The 16,800-nt window shown below is 34.3% G+C and overlaps 2 protein-coding genes across 5 annotated transcripts; both read left to right on the top strand.

Annotated features, from left to right (window-relative positions):
* The first annotated feature begins 1,094 nt into the window (after positions 1-1,094).
* LOC142542393 (uncharacterized) lies at positions 1,095-8,656 on the top strand. Of its 4 annotated transcripts, none has more exons than XM_075649009.1 (11): positions 1,095-1,560; positions 1,945-2,013; positions 2,189-2,284; positions 2,440-2,564; positions 3,105-3,300; positions 3,598-3,773; positions 4,669-4,798; positions 5,499-5,613; positions 6,628-6,696; positions 6,777-6,867; positions 8,246-8,656. In XM_075649009.1, the coding sequence occupies exons 1-11, from the start codon at positions 1,246-1,248 to the stop codon at positions 8,442-8,444; spliced, it is 1,581 nt and encodes a 526-aa protein (XP_075505124.1). In that variant the 5' UTR covers positions 1,095-1,245; the 3' UTR covers positions 8,445-8,656. The 4 variants fall into 4 exon arrangements, with proteins under 4 accessions (XP_075505124.1, XP_075505123.1, XP_075505122.1 ...); XM_075649008.1 differs by having other exon boundaries at positions 1,096-1,560; positions 6,628-6,699; XM_075649007.1 differs by having other exon boundaries at positions 1,096-1,560; positions 5,499-5,659; positions 6,620-6,696.
* A 1,369-nt stretch (positions 8,657-10,025) lies between these two features.
* LOC142542392 (protein PAM71-homolog, chloroplastic-like) lies at positions 10,026-16,800 on the top strand. The gene is given in 11 exon segments (XM_075649005.1): positions 10,026-10,349; positions 11,218-11,377; positions 11,902-12,082; positions 13,191-13,238; positions 13,978-14,074; positions 15,020-15,114; positions 15,116-15,184; positions 15,266-15,331; positions 15,889-15,939; positions 16,017-16,121; positions 16,375-16,800. Coding segments are annotated over 11 exon segments (1,089 nt in total). The 5' UTR covers positions 10,026-10,198; the 3' UTR covers positions 16,441-16,800.

Genomic DNA, 16,800 nt, shown 5'->3' with positions numbered 1-16,800 from the left:
CTACCAATATTCACAAAAAAAAAATAATACTCTTACGTTATGTTTGGTAGGAGTGATTACATTTAAGAAGATAAAATGATATGTAATGGTTATTCAAAGGACATGTGGTAATGAGATAATTGTGCTTTTTGTTTGGTATATTTTTTCAGACGCGGATAAGTAGTGAGTAAGTTTTTCTTTTACTAAAATACCCTTCCACCTTCAAATATGGGCTACAAATTTGACCCACAATCTTTTCTTCCTTAACCCAAATTCTAAACCTTAAGTCCCTCTATTTGTGGAACAACATCTTTCCGATTTTTGATTTCATCATCGTGGCTTCGTGCAAGTAGATGATCGACGGACGACGCCTGATAAGGTGAATGTCTTGCACACAAATTGCTAAAATGTTTTGTGCATACCTCAATTTCACTTACGTAGAGATTGCTAAAGAAAAGAAACAAAATTACTTTCTTTCACTGTCATAAACAAAATGCAAAAAATGTTGGTTAAAAAAAAATCAGTCAAACAACGGATAATACATTATTTCTTCGTTAATACTCCAATAATCACTCTTACTAAAACATTGTCTTAACATAAAAAATAATAATTTTTCATGGATGATCCAAATAAGAGATCCGTCTCACAAAATACGACCCCTGAAACCGTCTCACACAAGTTTTTGTCAGTTTCAAAATAATCTTTAAGAAAAACAAATAAATTATTTTGTAAGTTCCGTTCTTTTTAAAATCCGATCTCTCATAATCTTGCTCCACTTTTCCACTACTCTAATTTTTTCATGACATTATTAATTTATACAAAACTCTTGTAAAATAGTCCATAAATTAATTTTCCGTGACAGATATTTTATTTGGATCATTCATGAAAAAAGTATTAATTTTTATGTCAAAATTATTATTTTAAAGATTCGCGAGTGAGCTCCCAATAGACTTAATCATTGATTTTTATTTGAATTATTCATGAAAAAAATTTAATTTTTATGTCAAAATTATTATTTTATAGATTCGGGAGTGAGGTCCCACCAGACTTAATAATTAATTTATCCCTTATTTTTATAATTTATTATTACAGTTAAATAATTTTCATATAGTTATCACCAATGGTAATTAGGTAGGGGAAGACAACGCGAACGAAGTACTACAGACTCCGTCCGTTCCAAATCCGAACTCAGCACCGGACCACATACCCCAATTGATTTGAGAAATTAGGGTTTGGTGATTTCAAATCTACCCTCGTCTCTAAGCAATGCAGTTATCCCAAAACTACTACTTCAGCTCTATCCATTCAAATGCCACAAACCCAAATATCGTCTTCTGCGATTCTAGGAATCTGTCTCTAAAGCTCAGGAACTTGGCATTTTCGAGAACGTTATTTCCGTCGGTTAAAGAACTCTCTACAAATTTCAGTGACCGTAGACACCAGCGCCGCGGCCGCGGCCGCTTTGCTGCCTTTGTTGCTGCTAAAAGAACCTCCAGTTCCGATTACTATTCTGTTCTCAATGTCGGTAGAAATGCTACTCTGCAAGAAATTAAATCGGCTTATCGTAAACTTGCTCGTAAGGTAATTTTCACTTGTTCACATATACTGTTTGGTTTAATACTTTAATTGATCGCGAAGGCATTAATATGAAGATGGAAAATGTTTCCTAGCATAAGTAATTGTTCAGTGGTGTTATTCTGCCAATGTGGAATCTGATTTGCAACTACATTCAATGTGCTACATTCATTTGCTTACTGATGATAATTTTAGCTTTACATACAGCATTCACACCTTCACCATGAAGCCGTACCAATTATGGCTTGTTCCTAATATGTGTTTTTCTTGGCTTGTATGCTTGCTTGTGGTCATATGATTCTTTGCGGAGTTCCGGTTATGTTTAAAAAGCTGCATTTCGTAATGTGGGTCACTACTGACTCTTAATTCAAAATTCTCATGTGAAAACAGTATCATCCAGATATGAACAAGAGACCTGGTGCTGAAGAAAAGTTTAAAGAAATAAGTGCTGCATATGAGGTACAATTGACTCACTTCACAGCTTCTCTCTCAACCTCTATCTATAGAGAGAGAGTGTGTGTATGCCTCTATATATATATATATATATATATATTCTTTTGTGCATTCAGTGTATTAATTTGATTCATTTAATACTCCGCCCTTTGTTTGCTGTTGTAACAAGGTATCTATATAGGTGTTATCAGACAACGAGAAAAGGTCTACATATGACCGGTTTGGTGAGGAAGGTTTACATGGAGAATTTGATGCATCAAATGTTGGGCCTCAAGGGGTAAGATTGCGAAAATCTGGCGGTAAATGTAATATTTTTATATTCTGAGTTGGAAATGTATTTTTTTCCTCTCTCTGCTCTAGTTTATAGCCCTTTTGTTTCTCCTAATTCCTTTGTCAGTCATCACTAATTAAATGCTCACTTTATATTTTTAGGTGGATCCATTTGAAGTTTTTGCTGATATTTTTGGAGAATCCAATGGTTTTTTCGGAGGAAATGGTGAACAAAGTGGCTTCAATTTTAGTTTCAAAGAGAAAGGAAGTCGGAATCTTGACATTCGGTAATAGTATGTTATAATTTGATAAAATATAGATGATTTGATCTCTGAGCATTTCATGAATATTTGGTTTTGTCTACTTGAAGTTCAAGGATGCTGAGATGATTGAGGGACAGGATCTTTCATGAGGCAAAAGGAAAACTATGTTGTTCTTAGTTGTATCTACTCCACCAATGCAAAATTTACTGTCAATCTGTTCAATAAGGATTTATTTTTGTTTTAAAAATGATTTTCTCTCTCACCTGCCCTTAAAACGGATATTGATATTTCAATGTCATGAGGGCTTTATCAAAACTTCAACTAGTGTGAGATGGATTATCTTTTGTAAGTTGTCTATATCTGAGAGGATTTAATTGTCTTAATTTTTATAAAGTTGTATGGAGAGCAGCTGAATGTAACTCTTGCAATAATGCTTTGTTCTGTTATTATAGCTTTTCCATACAAATGATCTAGACAATTGCATGATCTTTTTATTGAGTATGGTGATCAATATCATGATCGTGAATGTCGTGATTTATTTATTTTCATTCATCTACTTTGTAGATATGATTTATATTTGAGTTTCGAAGAATCAATTTTTGGTGGTCAACGTGAAATTGAGGTACAACGCACTGTGACATGTGATGATTGTGGTGGAACGGGTGCAAAGTCCAGCAGTTGTCTGAAGTTGTGTACTTTCTGTGGAGGTAGAGGAGGAGTGGTTGAAACGCAGAAGACACCTTTTGGCATTATGTCTCAGGTGCTGCAACTCAGTAATGGTTCATTAAATAACTTCAAATAAGGGTCCTTACAGCTACCCGATTCCAAGCAGCAAGGGACCAAACAATTGAAGAAATTTAACAATTATGCTTGGCAATTTTGTTATTTGGACATTTTAGCATTTAGTGAAATTGCAAAAACAGGCTGAAAAGTTTTACGAAAAGGCTTGAGCAGTAGTAAATCTGACTGGTTTTCTCGCTATTTATATTAATTTTTCGTGGTATTTGATTTTGTCTTTGTTTGGTTTCCTGTCTAGATGATTGTCTGTGAACTGTAGGTGACCACTTGCTCAAAATGTGGAGGTGATGGGAAAATAATTACTGATAGTTGCCGAAAATGCAATGGACGTGGACATGTTCAAGCTAAACATAGAATTGACGTGGTTGTTCCACCTGGAATTGATGATGAATCCACAATGCAAGTTCGTGGAGAGGGGAATTTCGATAAAAAGAGGTATCCTTGACTTGCAATTGTCCCTTCATGAAATAAATTCACAACTAGATTTGCCTTCCTATGTTACCATTACGCATTTATCTCACTTTTATTCAATTTCGTATCCATTGGTCACCTTCATTTTTAATATCCTAATACCTGTTCTGGCTTACTCTATTGGTTAATAGTTTTAAACAGCAATTATTTCTTCTTATGTTGCTAATGATGATGAAAGTTGTCGCTAAGTTACTAGGATAGTAACTTTATAAGTTGTGTTGATAGTCACCCTGCGGATTACTCATCTGCTTGTTTTGTAAAATTTAAGTATTAATAATATCTAGTTTCTTTTCAAAAACAAAAAAAGTTTGTCGCTAATAATGATGAAAGTTGTCTCTAGGATTATAGGATGTTATGACATCTATTAATTGGGTGAAATTTTTTTTAATGATCAAGGAATTATTATATTAATGACCCTGGAGCAGTCAATAGAAAATTTGGCTTTTAAGTTGAAAACACTTTGACTCATTTTTGTTTTATCTTGTATGAGGGCTGTGGTATACAACTACAAAGGTATCTCCAGAACCGTTAAGTAGTGACTGCAACATAGTCTCTTATGGTAGGTGTCAGTCTAATTTGATTTTGGCTGTGTAGGTGATAATTTGTAGTCCAGCTAACTATTCTTCTCTGGAAGACATGGTTCAAACATTTTTTTCGAGCAACGTCAATCCTATCTTGTCCACGGACCAAGAAGGGTCGCATATTCTTCGTGTTCTTTTTTTCTGCAGGTTACGTTAAAATTTGCTTTTTCTTCGTTTGTGTCGCTGTTACCTCTCTCTGTGCCTCTGGTGTTATGTGCATCATTTGAAAATTTGAATGTATTTCACATAAAGCTTGTCATGCTGTTGTCTCGTTGCAGGGGTATTGCTGGTGACCTTTTTCTGGTCCTCCATATTGAGGAAAAACAAGGAATTCAGAGGGATGGCTTGGATTTGTTCTCAAAAGTAAATGTTGACTACACAGAAGCCATTTTGGGGACAATTAGAAAGGTATTAACAATTCTATTTTTGAATGCAGTGGTGCATTAGATATTGATGAGAATATAGTCTGACTGTCTGACCATATTACACTTCATGCTAAAATCTTTCAGCATTTAAAATTTACGAGTGTCAATATCTACTCTAGCACCAGGACTACTAATTATGTCAGGATTCTAGTTCGATATAACTTTCTTCTGATCTTATGTGTTTCATGCTTACACGTCAATGACAGTGAGCATTCTGTACTCACCATTTGTGAGAAAGAGAGAGAAACCAACCTAGCACGATTGCATTTCTATCACCTTGAGGTCCGCTGTGGCCTCAAGGTTAGCTATCAAGCCAGGGAAACAGTCTAAAGTTTATTATCTTTATATTAAGCCATTGAGGATGAAAAGGACTATTCTAATTTGTCTGAACAATGTGGTAACCAAATGATACATGTTTATATCTGGCTTCCATGTCACCTCCAATGAGAATCAAGAGGAAATACCATGATTAATAAATGAGGTCCAGGTTACCAATTGCAAATTGGTGTGCTTTAGACTTTTTATTATCATGAAACTCAATTGCTCCTTTTCCCTCATTTTCAAGGAATAATCTGATTATCATGTGATTTGCAGTAAGTCAAGATAAAAATGCATCAGACTTCGACCCACTAAGCGTGTCCCTCAAAAGGTCACTGACATGTAATTTTTTGTGCAAATCATAGGTGAATACTGTGGGAGGTACTCAGGATCTACGAATTCCCCCAGGAACGCAGCCAGGAGATAAAATAAAGTTGCCACACTTGGGTGTACCCAACATTAACAGGCCTTCTGCAAGAGGTGATCATTATTTTACTGTGGATGTTCAGATCCCGAAGAAAATTAGGTCCGTTATCTACTTAATTAGAATGAGTTTGTCTACAAAAACATATTGCTCAAGTGTGTTGTCTTTAAAATTTATGGGATTTTGTTTCCTTGTAGTTTGGTAAAGAATTGTCGATGTTCAATAGATTGGTTGTGAGTTTTTCCTGCTTCTTGTGAACATCCCTTTCCTCAGTACATACACTCTTGGCCGGTTTTCTCTACTGAATATTTTGTATACTTTTTGGTTGACATGCACATGATACTGTTTTAAATCGTTTCATGTTTGAGGTTTGCCTTTTGGTTTAGGAGTACAAAGTAAAGTATGAATCTATGAGACGAGGAACTGAAAATGATGCTTAGGACCCAAGTGTCACCCTTTCACGCGGACTTAGTCAACATTATGGGATTTGTTGTGGGCTGTTTTCGAGTGGTGCTTGATAGATGTAAAAAGGAGCTGGACAGTTCATCTTTTTATGGATGCTTGTGCTCCTGGTATTTTCTCTAATTATAATTGACCGCAGTTGGTAACATATTAGATAAGGTCGAGAGATGGCCCTATGCCCATGATTAAGCAGCGCACTCCATGCTACTTCAGTGAAGCTATAAAATAGTATTTAAAGGTAGTAGTTTAAAAAGGAAAGTACAAAAAATAAGGATATAGAGGCGAGTTGATGTATGGCATCTTTTTTTTGTCTGTTTTGTTTATTCATTTTTTTTTTATTTTTTTGGGTGCATCGCTGCTTTACATGCTCCAGAAATCCAGTTTATAAGTTTTGAGAAGTTCACCATAAATATTATGTTATGATAAACATCTCATTCTTTTTTGGCTTGTGAAAATGATGGATATTTAATTCCAATGGGAATAGGTGCAGCTGTGCAGCATAATTTTTTTTCATTTTATCATTTAGTGTCTTGTTTAACATATGCCATCATACAATATTTAGATGATCTGTCAATTGATGTTATGCCACCATAATGATAGTGATGCAGAGCGCACCCTAGTTGAAAAGTTGGCTTCTCTCAGGGAAACTGAGGGCTACTCGCTCCCAGTAAACAATGGAGGTTACTTTTTCGCTTAATGAAAATCTTTCCGCTTCTATTTCTTCCTCTTTTTGTTGCCTTATTTTGTTATATTGCAGCAATGCAAGGCAAGCATGATGAAGATCACAGCTCAAGCAATAGAAGCAATAGTGATGCACACTGGTGGAACCCAGTCAAAGACTTCTTGTCGTAGGTTTTTCTATATCGCCCGGCTTCTTTTTTACTTATTATATGTCGTTTAATATCCCTGCTTTTGTTAATGCTCATTTGTTACAACCCTACACATATCCTCATAATAGTCTGCATGAGATGATATTCTATTTTATATATTTAGGCCCTGCCTCTTTTTAGTTCTAATATTTCAATTTACTTTCCCTCTTTTTGTTCGTTCTCATTTGTTATAATGCATCCCATTTCTTTTTGTAAATTTGATTTAGATCTCTGTACCTTAGTCTGAGACCCTCACCACATTGTCTGTGGGATGGGTCCAACCTGGGGCTTATAGGTTAGCGTTTGTCTATTTTGCAGAAGTTGTGTGGTTGTGATGCCAGTTTCTTACAAAGTATGAGGAATAGCTTATTGCCAAATGGAAAGCTAGTCAGAGTGAGGTTAATGAACTTTGTGTTGTTATAGTTGATGGATTTTGTTGTGTAAATGCATTATATACACGATGTGAGGATATTAGGGTTGCACCAAGAAAATCCACAAATTTTTGGTTTTTGAAGTGCCAAGTTCCCTCTCAAATTTTAAAGTTTTTATCATGTGTGTTTCTTTTGATGCTATCCCAGAGGTAGACCACTCAGAGTATTGGGATGTATGCATGGATTCTCTGTGTAGTCTGCTTGGAATTGTAGATATTCTTGACAAATATGGTATTAGCTCCAGAACTAGATTAGGTAGAATCGAGCAATTTCTCTGGAAAACAATGGACAGAGAACAAAACGTTGGCCCATGTTTTTACTCGATTGAGAATTGTTTGAATTTTCCTTTGATGCTATGATTGAAACTCTTACATGCTGTGGGACTCTAAATCATTCGGAGCTCTGCAACATTATTTAGGAAAGAACTCCCTTCACCGAGCAGGTTAATTTGAGATGCAGACTGAAAGAATCCTTTTTTGACGGCAATACTAGTCTAAGAGTGTAAAAAGTATATAAAGAAAAAAAGGTCACCTGTAGGTTGCATGCGAACATAATTACATATGTAGCGGACTAGTGGAGACTAGCAATTTTGAAACATCATTTTTGGACTATAATTTATAATTTTGCGGCTGCTGCAATTCAGACATTTGTTGTCTCCAGAGGTTTTACACATTTATTAGCTAATGCACGTTACTTGAAGATGGTATCATTTGTTCATTGCATTTAAAGTTTTTACTTGCTTTAGGAGCCTCACATATTTTAGTAAAGATATTTGGCCTTTCTGGTACAATTGTGGTATCTTCTGTTTTTGGCTTGAGCCTTCAATTAATTCCTATGCGCGATGAGACTCATTTTATTGTGTCAATTCTCCAACTTCACCTTTTCGGCAGCAGATTTCTCAGCTTCTAACCATTTTACTGTCACAGGAGAAAGCAATCTGGGGAAAGATTTGCATCAGTTTGTATCCGTACATCTGCAATTTGGAGATACAAAAGCCCTGCAGTAGATTTTCCTGGCATGGTTGCTCTTTCTACCATTTTGGTTTCTGCAATTCTGTTTACGCTACAGCAACACATGAAAGAAATGAAACACGATTCTCATTCTCATCTCTCTCAGAAAAGGTGAAAGAGCAGTCCTAGTGAATTTCGGAACTTCATATTTAAGGTTAGTTTTATGTGAAATATGAAGTCAATATAAAGTGAATGACCGGTTCCTTTTTGCAGTTTTCTTAAATACTCTGTATGAGATGAATTGATAGGTATTTCATGTAATACTCAATTAAGAGAAACCCTATTTTTATAAGGATTGGCAAATTTTGTTCTGTTGATCCATTTTTGTATCAGTTCATATAAAACTCTGTTCAATATCTTTTATCATTCAATATCAATTTACTTTTCGAAAGTTTTATTTGAATAGGAAATGGTGGCTAGCATTAGATTTACAATCAAACGAAAAAATATGCCAAACGGAAGGGGTTTTTCATATTTAATTTGCCGAGTTAAAACCCGAATACAATTTTCAGGGGTGATCAATTTGGTATTTAGGAATACTGTTGCGTTTACATCTTTTAGATAAATAAAATTTTCGAACTAGAAATTGTTTAAACTTTTATGTTCTCTCTTTTTTGAGGAATATTGTTATATTTTTACTCACCTAAATTATTACAAATACATGTCTGAGACGGCCGTGATATGAATTTCTTGCTATGAAGGAACCCAACGGTAGAAGCCGGCGGTGGACACGTTACATCCTCCGGCAAAAATAATATATAAAAATTGATTTTTTTTTTTGGAGAATTCTGAAATTATCTTTATTCCATTAATCATAAAATGAATTACAAATACAAGTATTTGTAGAGACTCAAGATCTAAATAATGATTGAGGGATTCTGGTCTTCTATAAAATATCCTAATCAAATTTAGCCCTAATGTAAGTTAACTAGTCAAATTAGTCTTTCAAGTATTTCAAATATGTTAATTAGGCTTTTACGTTCTTTACGTCATTGTGCATGAACACAAACATAATTTATATAATTATACACTAATTCATGCTAAAATTTAATTCTAATAAGATATTTTTTAGCATTAATGTATTACAATTTTTTCAAACAAATTAACTTCATTCATAACAAATTAATAACACTCAATTTTCAAGCATATAAATAGGTGAATTGTTACTTAAAAAATTAAAGGTGATAAATCATTAATATTAATAATATGAAATTTCAAGGGAAAAAAATATAATTTAGTACTCTTCAGTAGATTAAATACGTTAGACGAAAAGTTAAAATCAAATTTGTAATTTTAAGGGAAAAAATGAGATTATAATCTTTCATTTATTGTTTCGGTGAAAAATAAAGTAGAATGATTAAGGAACATTAACTTAATTTTCATGAAATTTTGCACTTGAATTTGCCTTTTTTAAATATTTTAATTTAATAGTGAATTGATATATCATGAAAATATAATAAAAAGGACATTTTAGGATTATTGATTTATACAAAACTATAATATGATTATGATTAAATATATTTTACAATACTAATATTATACTTTTGTTTTTTTTTTTAATTTTTTAATTTTAATATATTTTTATTTTTATTTTTTTTATTTCAAAGATTCAAATATCAATTTAATTGCTTGTAATTTACGGCTAAATAACTGATATATATAAAAAATACAAGCCCCCGACGCACGGAGAGTCAAGACTGAAGACCACTCTATATCTTCTTAACTGCTCTCACACCTCATCATCTTCCCCACATTTCCAAATCCTCTACTCTTCTTCCATTTCTAAACAATTTAGAAAAGATAACAGGGCAAGAATCGATGGCATACAAGAGTAATTTTTAACATAAAGATACGGTCACAGGAAAAAAAATGCAACTCTTGACGTTTCAGGTACCCGGGGTTCTAGTAGCATCAAGAAATGTGAGCAAGAACGAGCTTCGTCCCATATTTGCTTTCATTAATTCACTACCCTTCCCTCCTTCCTTGCCCAGAAATTTTTTTTCTCAATCTTCATCTTCATGTGAGTTCTTTCAACTATTTTCTGTCCGACAGTTCTTATTCACCTTAAAGATTAGTTTGTTCTTTACTTATTGTGGTTAGGTAATGTGGGAACCGGTCTTTATGAATTCTTGTGTGCTTCTCCTCCTATTTATTGAAATTTGGCTGTTAAAATTTAAAATTGTATCTGGGGTGGTGGTGGTGGTGGTGGTGGTGGTGGTGTTTAGGTATATTTCGAATGAGCTTATTATAGGAAGTGAATTAATCTTGACGAGGGAAAACCATCGAACCCATTATTTCTCACATTGTAAAACGCACTTAATATTACTTAAATATAGTTTCTAGTGATATTGTGGTGTTTAGCTGATTGGGTTACTTTTTGCGGTAGAATGGATATCTGACTTTGGCTGTAGCAATACATTTTCTGATTTAGTGTCCACCATGAATATAACCGAGTATGGTCCAAGTACTCTCACATCTTACTCTCTTTTCCCTTCACATTTTGACATCTCAGTCCATGTTTTCAAGTCCTTGGTACTGATGGCTGCGGTAAATTCTCTTCAAGAAATCTGAATAGACTCTGCTTCATCATTGTAGTAAAAACACCAGTTCCTAAGGATTGTGATGCCTCAAGATTTATGTGGTCTCAAGTATTTTATGTAACATTTCTAATTTCTATTTTTTAAGGGTGATTCATGAAACAAGTTGATCCAATAAGAATATTTCAAAATCTTGATCTGGTGTGTTGTTTGTTAGGCTCTTTATTCAGACATTAATATCACTAATAGTTTCTGAATGATTTAACTTTTTGGTCAAAATACACAAGAAGCCTTTTTCTTGATGAGAGTGTCACATTTCAAGCTGGTGATGATGATAGCTACTTTACACAGTATGTTATTGGAAGGCACCACAGTTGTGTGTGAGGAGAAGAACAATCAAGGCTAATTCATTAAATGTTGGAACTGGATCTGGAGGCTATGAAGAAAGTCAAAAAAATCGCAAAGAAAGTTTCCCCAGTGGCGGAGCTCACATTATCCCTTCTTCTAAAATGTTTGTGATCTTTAGTGTTCTTTCTTTGATAATTTTTTTTAGCAGTGAGATTATATATAGGAAAAGGCTATGTGAGGATGATGGCACAGTTGAATAAAATCTTGAAAAAACTCATTCTTCTGAAAAATAGTCTCTTTGCCGAACTATACTAGATGTGTTATGGATCGTTTCTAGGAAGTGAAGTATCTATTTTTTCCTTTGTTTGCACTCATTCTCATATACAAGCTCATTTTGTATCAACAGTCACTCATTGAAACAAAAATCGACTTTCTTAATGCATTACCCACTTTAACTACATCTGAATAAAAATGAAAGTAAACAATCCGAGTGTAATTATTTTTAATTGATATTCATGTATAGAAAATAAGTGAAGAATATACATATATTAGTGCCTGTAAACACTGACTGTTGAGACAATTATTTTCTTCTTACAAATTGGCATGTGCACATATGTTTATTACTGATGATCCAACTGTAATCTGTCCTTGTCTTGTCTAATATAATTAACTTCTCATGAATGGCAGCGAGGCATCTCCTGATCGAATCCCTTATCCTATCTCAATTGCACTTGTTCTTTTTGCGTGCGGTTTAGTATTTTTACTGATTGCCTTTGGGAGAGGGACACCATCAATATTGCCAGCAATTGCAAAATCAGGATTCGCTGCTGCATTTTCTTTGATATTTGTTTCTGAGATCGGAGACAAGGTAAAACATTGCAAATTTTGGAATAAGTTTCATACATACATATACATACATATATATATACGTATATGTATATACATATATACATGTATATGTATGTATGTATGTAGGTATGTATGTATGAACTTATGTACGCTAGCTTAGGAATTAAGTAAAAAATTGGTTAACTAGGCTTTGACATTCTGCATAAGCAAGATTTGCGCATATTCAGTTAATCAGTTTTTAATTTCTTTTCGCATAGGTAAATTATCAGGTACATTATAGCTTTAACAAAATACAAAACTCAATTTTCCATACTTGCGGTAAATTCAGGGGCTAATTGCCTCAGGTTCTCTTGCGAAGAGTCTAAAAGGAGTAAAAGCCCCTAAAAAATTTTAGTAGGCTAATGTATGTTCCATTTTTTAAAATCAAGCATTTTAAACCTTATGAAAAAACCTCAAGTATATTTGCCTCATTTGTAAGGGGTTTTATGCCTGATTTTTAAAAATACTGGGTTTTAAATGCAATTAATTTTACACATGAGATTTTTGCGTTTTTGAATTTTTGTAGGGGTAATTTACCCGTAAATTCTGGCATACAAAATAGTTCCTAATGCTCATGGACATAGAGTGCAACATGCAAGATGTATTACTTGAATAGGGAAATTTGTTAGTTGTCTGTGATATCATCTCTATGCTGTGTCAGCTTTGATAGTTTCATTTTTACAAATACTCGTGCTTCTGAGTCATTTGAAATATTATGTATATGTATTTCTAAGAAGCATAAGCAGAGGCTAGGGAGAGAGTGTCCTGCCCTGAGATGAAAATTTTCAAATTTCAATGGAATTTTTTATAATCAAAAGTTTTACTCTCTAAGATTTAACAATTCTTTTTATTCTTGAGCAAAAAATAAGATTTAGTAAATTTTATCCCCCTCGTTAAAAATCTGACTCCGCCTTGAATATAAGGTGTCTGATAAATTTAGTGATTAGTCAAGTGTTTTTTATTATAAGGAACAATCATTCCTTTTATATCTTCCTTTGTTGTATGCACTTTATGTTAATTCTACTACTTTAGGTTCCTGCATAGAGGCAGATGTCACTTCACTTAAAATTTAATGTTTGATTTTGCAGACTTTTTTTATTGCTGCACTCTTGGCCATGCAGTATGAGAGAATTCTGGTGTGAAACTCTCTTGCTCTCTCTTACTCTGTACTTGCCCATTTTTGTTTGTCTCAATCTCTTTCCTTCATTATGCTTCTGCAAGTATGAATTATGTACTTTTACTCGATTAAAATGTCCATGAGCTAGTCTTGAATTTGAATTATGATTTGTTTTTGGCTTGCATATAATTGGAGATTTTTTCTATCGCCATGTTTTGTGCTGCTTGCATGTACCTTGAAATTTTGTGGTGAAAAGTATTTTCAGAATTTGGCTAAAAAATCTTGAACTTAGCTTTGTCACGCAATAAAGAAGAGACAACTCAGTTTAGTCATTGGCTTTAATGGGGCTAAATACTAGTATTAGTGTCTCCAAACATATGGAAGTGACCAGTCAATGCAGGAAGATAAGTTCTTGAATGCGTGATTGTATTGTTCGATGCAAAAGCTGTTGAAAGCAAAAAAGAAAAGAAAAAAGATCAAGTTTTGCTTATTTGGAATGCCATCTTCTCTCAATTTCTGTGCCATGGAGTATAATATTAATGAGTTATTTGTGGTTCTGAGATCTTGGGAAATTGTGATAATTAAGTTTGGGCATATGGAGCACTTAAAACAGGGTTAATATTTATATGAATTGACTTTTGGAGTAATAGCATTCTAGATCCACAGAACTTTATGATGTACATAATTGCCTTCGAATAATTAGTTTTGCTTATAGAGTTTGACAGAGCATTGTTCTTACTTCCGTTAACTGTGGACAGGTCCTTTTGGGATCAATGGGTGCTCTATCGCTTATGACTATTCTATCTGTCATAATTGGCCGGATATTTCACTCGGTGCCCGCTCAATTTAAAACAAGTAAGCATTAGCTCTTATACACACTCTCTCCCCCAACACACATATCTAAGGAACGTGGATGGGGATCGTCCCTTACCTCCCGCAAAATTAAAGGTATCAGGGTGTAAAGTGTTTCCCACATTTATGTATCGTGTTTGAGGGATTCATGAAGGAGCAAGTGAACCTGGGAAGCCTGAATTTACTGAATTAAATGTCAGAAACTTTTGGCCAATTTAGCATTATTTACTGATTCCCTAATATAACATTAGTTCATTGTTCTGTTAGAAACCATGACAGCAATGAGCAAAATGGAATGAATAAATCTGGTACTTCTTACACGTGAACATGGTGCCTTGTCAAAGCTATAGTAAAAAAAATTGAAGTAACACAAATTTTCTTCACACTGATGATTATAGGGTTTTCCCAAGTTTGGTAGGTCACTGTTGAGCTCACAAATTGTCACTTTCTGTTTTGTAAGGATCCCACTTGAAAGAAATTGTCGCCTTGCAGTATCTGCTGCAATCATGTTATGTTCACAGTCAAACCCTTTAGATATTTGGCTCCAAACATATGCCAAAAGCCACGTTTAGGTTCTTCCTTATGTTCGCAGCACTAACACACCGTGCAAACACATTCTTTTTAATATTTGTGGTGCAGTTCAGTGTCAAACTCCAGTTTTTTTGTTCATTCCTCTCATTTGCAATCTGAACTACAGCATGTTCTGCCAAACCTGTCCGGTCTTTTTCTCTCATCTTTGCAACTCGATCGTTCCTTTTGCTGGTGTAAATCAACATTTCTTGCTCCTACAAGTCCAAATGAAAATTGAAATGTGACGATTGCTAGATATTTACCTAGATGTGCATCAATTATCAGTTATGACATATAAACTCGAATAAACTGAGCTCGATCACTCATACTTTACTTCTTGCAGCAATGGTTATTGATAATTAGTTATTATATGAACAGCCTTGCCAATTGGAGAATATGCTGCAGTAGCACTATTGATGTTCTTTGGTCTTAAATCAATTAAAGATGCATGGGACCTTCCATCCGCAGTAGCCGAAATCTGATGATCAAGGCAAACAAGAATCTGATGAATTTGTTGAAGCTGAAGAACTTGTTAAGGAAAAGGTAATTCACCTGAATTCAAACAATCTTTTTGGATTCTATTTGAGTTCTACTTAACCTATTCTACATTTGACATGTATGCAGGTGTCAAAACGTCTTTCAAATCCGCTTGAAGTTCTGTGGAAGTCATTTAGCCTTATATTCTTTGCTGTAAGCATTTCTTTTTAGCATCAAATGTTTACCATGACAAAAGGATATCAACTTTCTTAAAAGTTGAAAGCAGTGTAAACCATTTTACTGTTTGAGATGGTTCATTTTTTAACTCATTATTTTCCGAGTCTGGTTATGACAGGAAAAAACTATCTCGTATGTGTTTTTTTTGGTGCCAAAACATCTCTTTTACCTTCGTGAATTGAAGGAATTTGCCCAGACTGGAAATATCAATTTCAATTTTATCAAAACAATGGTAAATTTGACAAAAAAAAGAGAGAGGTTAATTTTAAGTCTTTGTACGCCTTAGTTGCAAACTTGGTGGTGTATGCTATTTGTGTCTTATCTCAATTCCTCACACGTGCCGCTAAAATGTGCTAAAACCATCATATATGTTTCCACTTTGAATTTATATTTAATCGCTGCTATTGCAATATTATCTGAATATCTTGCTTTTAAATTCTTACTCCCGGTCATCTTTAAATATATTTTCTCCCATTGACAAAAGTATACGGAAATATCGACTTATCGACTCATTGCATTGCCTCTGCTTGTAGGAATGGGGAGACCGTTCGATGTTAGCTACGATAGCCCTAGGTGCAGCTCAGGTATAAGCTTCTTAAACTATCAGGTGAAGTTTTACTGTATTGTGCTCCCCATACCAATAATATTTTCTCAAATGTAGTCTCCATGGGGTGTGGCAAGTGGAGCCATTGCAGGACACTTGCTGGCAACTTTAATGGCAATAGTTGGAGGGGCGTTTTTATCCTGCTACATTTCCGAAAAATTGGTAAAAAACAAAGTTTTTCATCTTAAAAAACTTTAATTGCGCTTGGGTGGAAGAATTTGATTTTGAGGTACTTACTTGATTTGGGGAAAGGATTTGAAGAATACATCTACATAAATTAGTAATTCCCTCGACATAACTTTATTCAAGCAATTAAATGAATTTGAAATACATGGCTTCAAACCCCTCAATCCAAGCGTATCCCTAAAAAAATTGGTGATATTTTAAATGCTAATGACCATTTTGACTGAATCAGGTTGGATTCATTGGTGGGGCTTTGTTTTTAGTTTTTGCCTTTGCCACATTACTTGGAGTCTTTTGAATCTGAGCCGTTGCAATACCTAGAGTAAAATACATCAGTAAAAGGGACATTTTCTTGGTATCAGCTACATCATTGGTAGTGTTGAGATCCGAACAGTTTTGATTTAGTTCTGTGTAGCAGAACGCTAGATTCCATGCAGAGGCTCTTTTGTTGCGGGACTAATGTGCAAACTGGGCGTTTACTTGCTACAGTTATAGAGCTGAGATTCTTGAATTTAATGATGTTTTGAACGTGAAAATTTCCCAGCATGTAATCTGTAACACGTATGTGTTGTGTTGTGTTGTGTTGTGTTGTGCTGTACCCTTTTACAATGTTCCCTGCAGTTCAATTAATCGAATGATGATACCCCTTCAATTTTCA

Source organism: Primulina tabacum, chromosome 4 (genome assembly GCF_025594145.1).
Source record: "Primulina tabacum isolate GXHZ01 chromosome 4, ASM2559414v2, whole genome shotgun sequence".
NCBI classification, from domain to species: domain Eukaryota; kingdom Viridiplantae; phylum Streptophyta; class Magnoliopsida; order Lamiales; family Gesneriaceae; genus Primulina; species Primulina tabacum.
This window is presented reverse-complemented; position numbering and strand designations above follow the sequence as displayed.

Bases quoted from the DNA above. Each gene is read 5' to 3' on its own strand.
- LOC142542393 (XM_075649006.1), top strand. From the start codon at position 1,246: ATGCAGTTATCCCAAAACTACTACTTCAGCTCTATCCATTCAAATGCC. The intron at 1,561-1,944 runs GTAATTTTCACT...ATGTGAAAACAG, and splicing joins ATCGTAAACTTGCTCGTAAG to TATCATCCAGATATGAACAA. The intron at 5,660-6,619 runs GTCCGTTATCTA...CCATAATGATAG, and splicing joins CAGATCCCGAAGAAAATTAG to TGATGCAGAGCGCACCCTAG.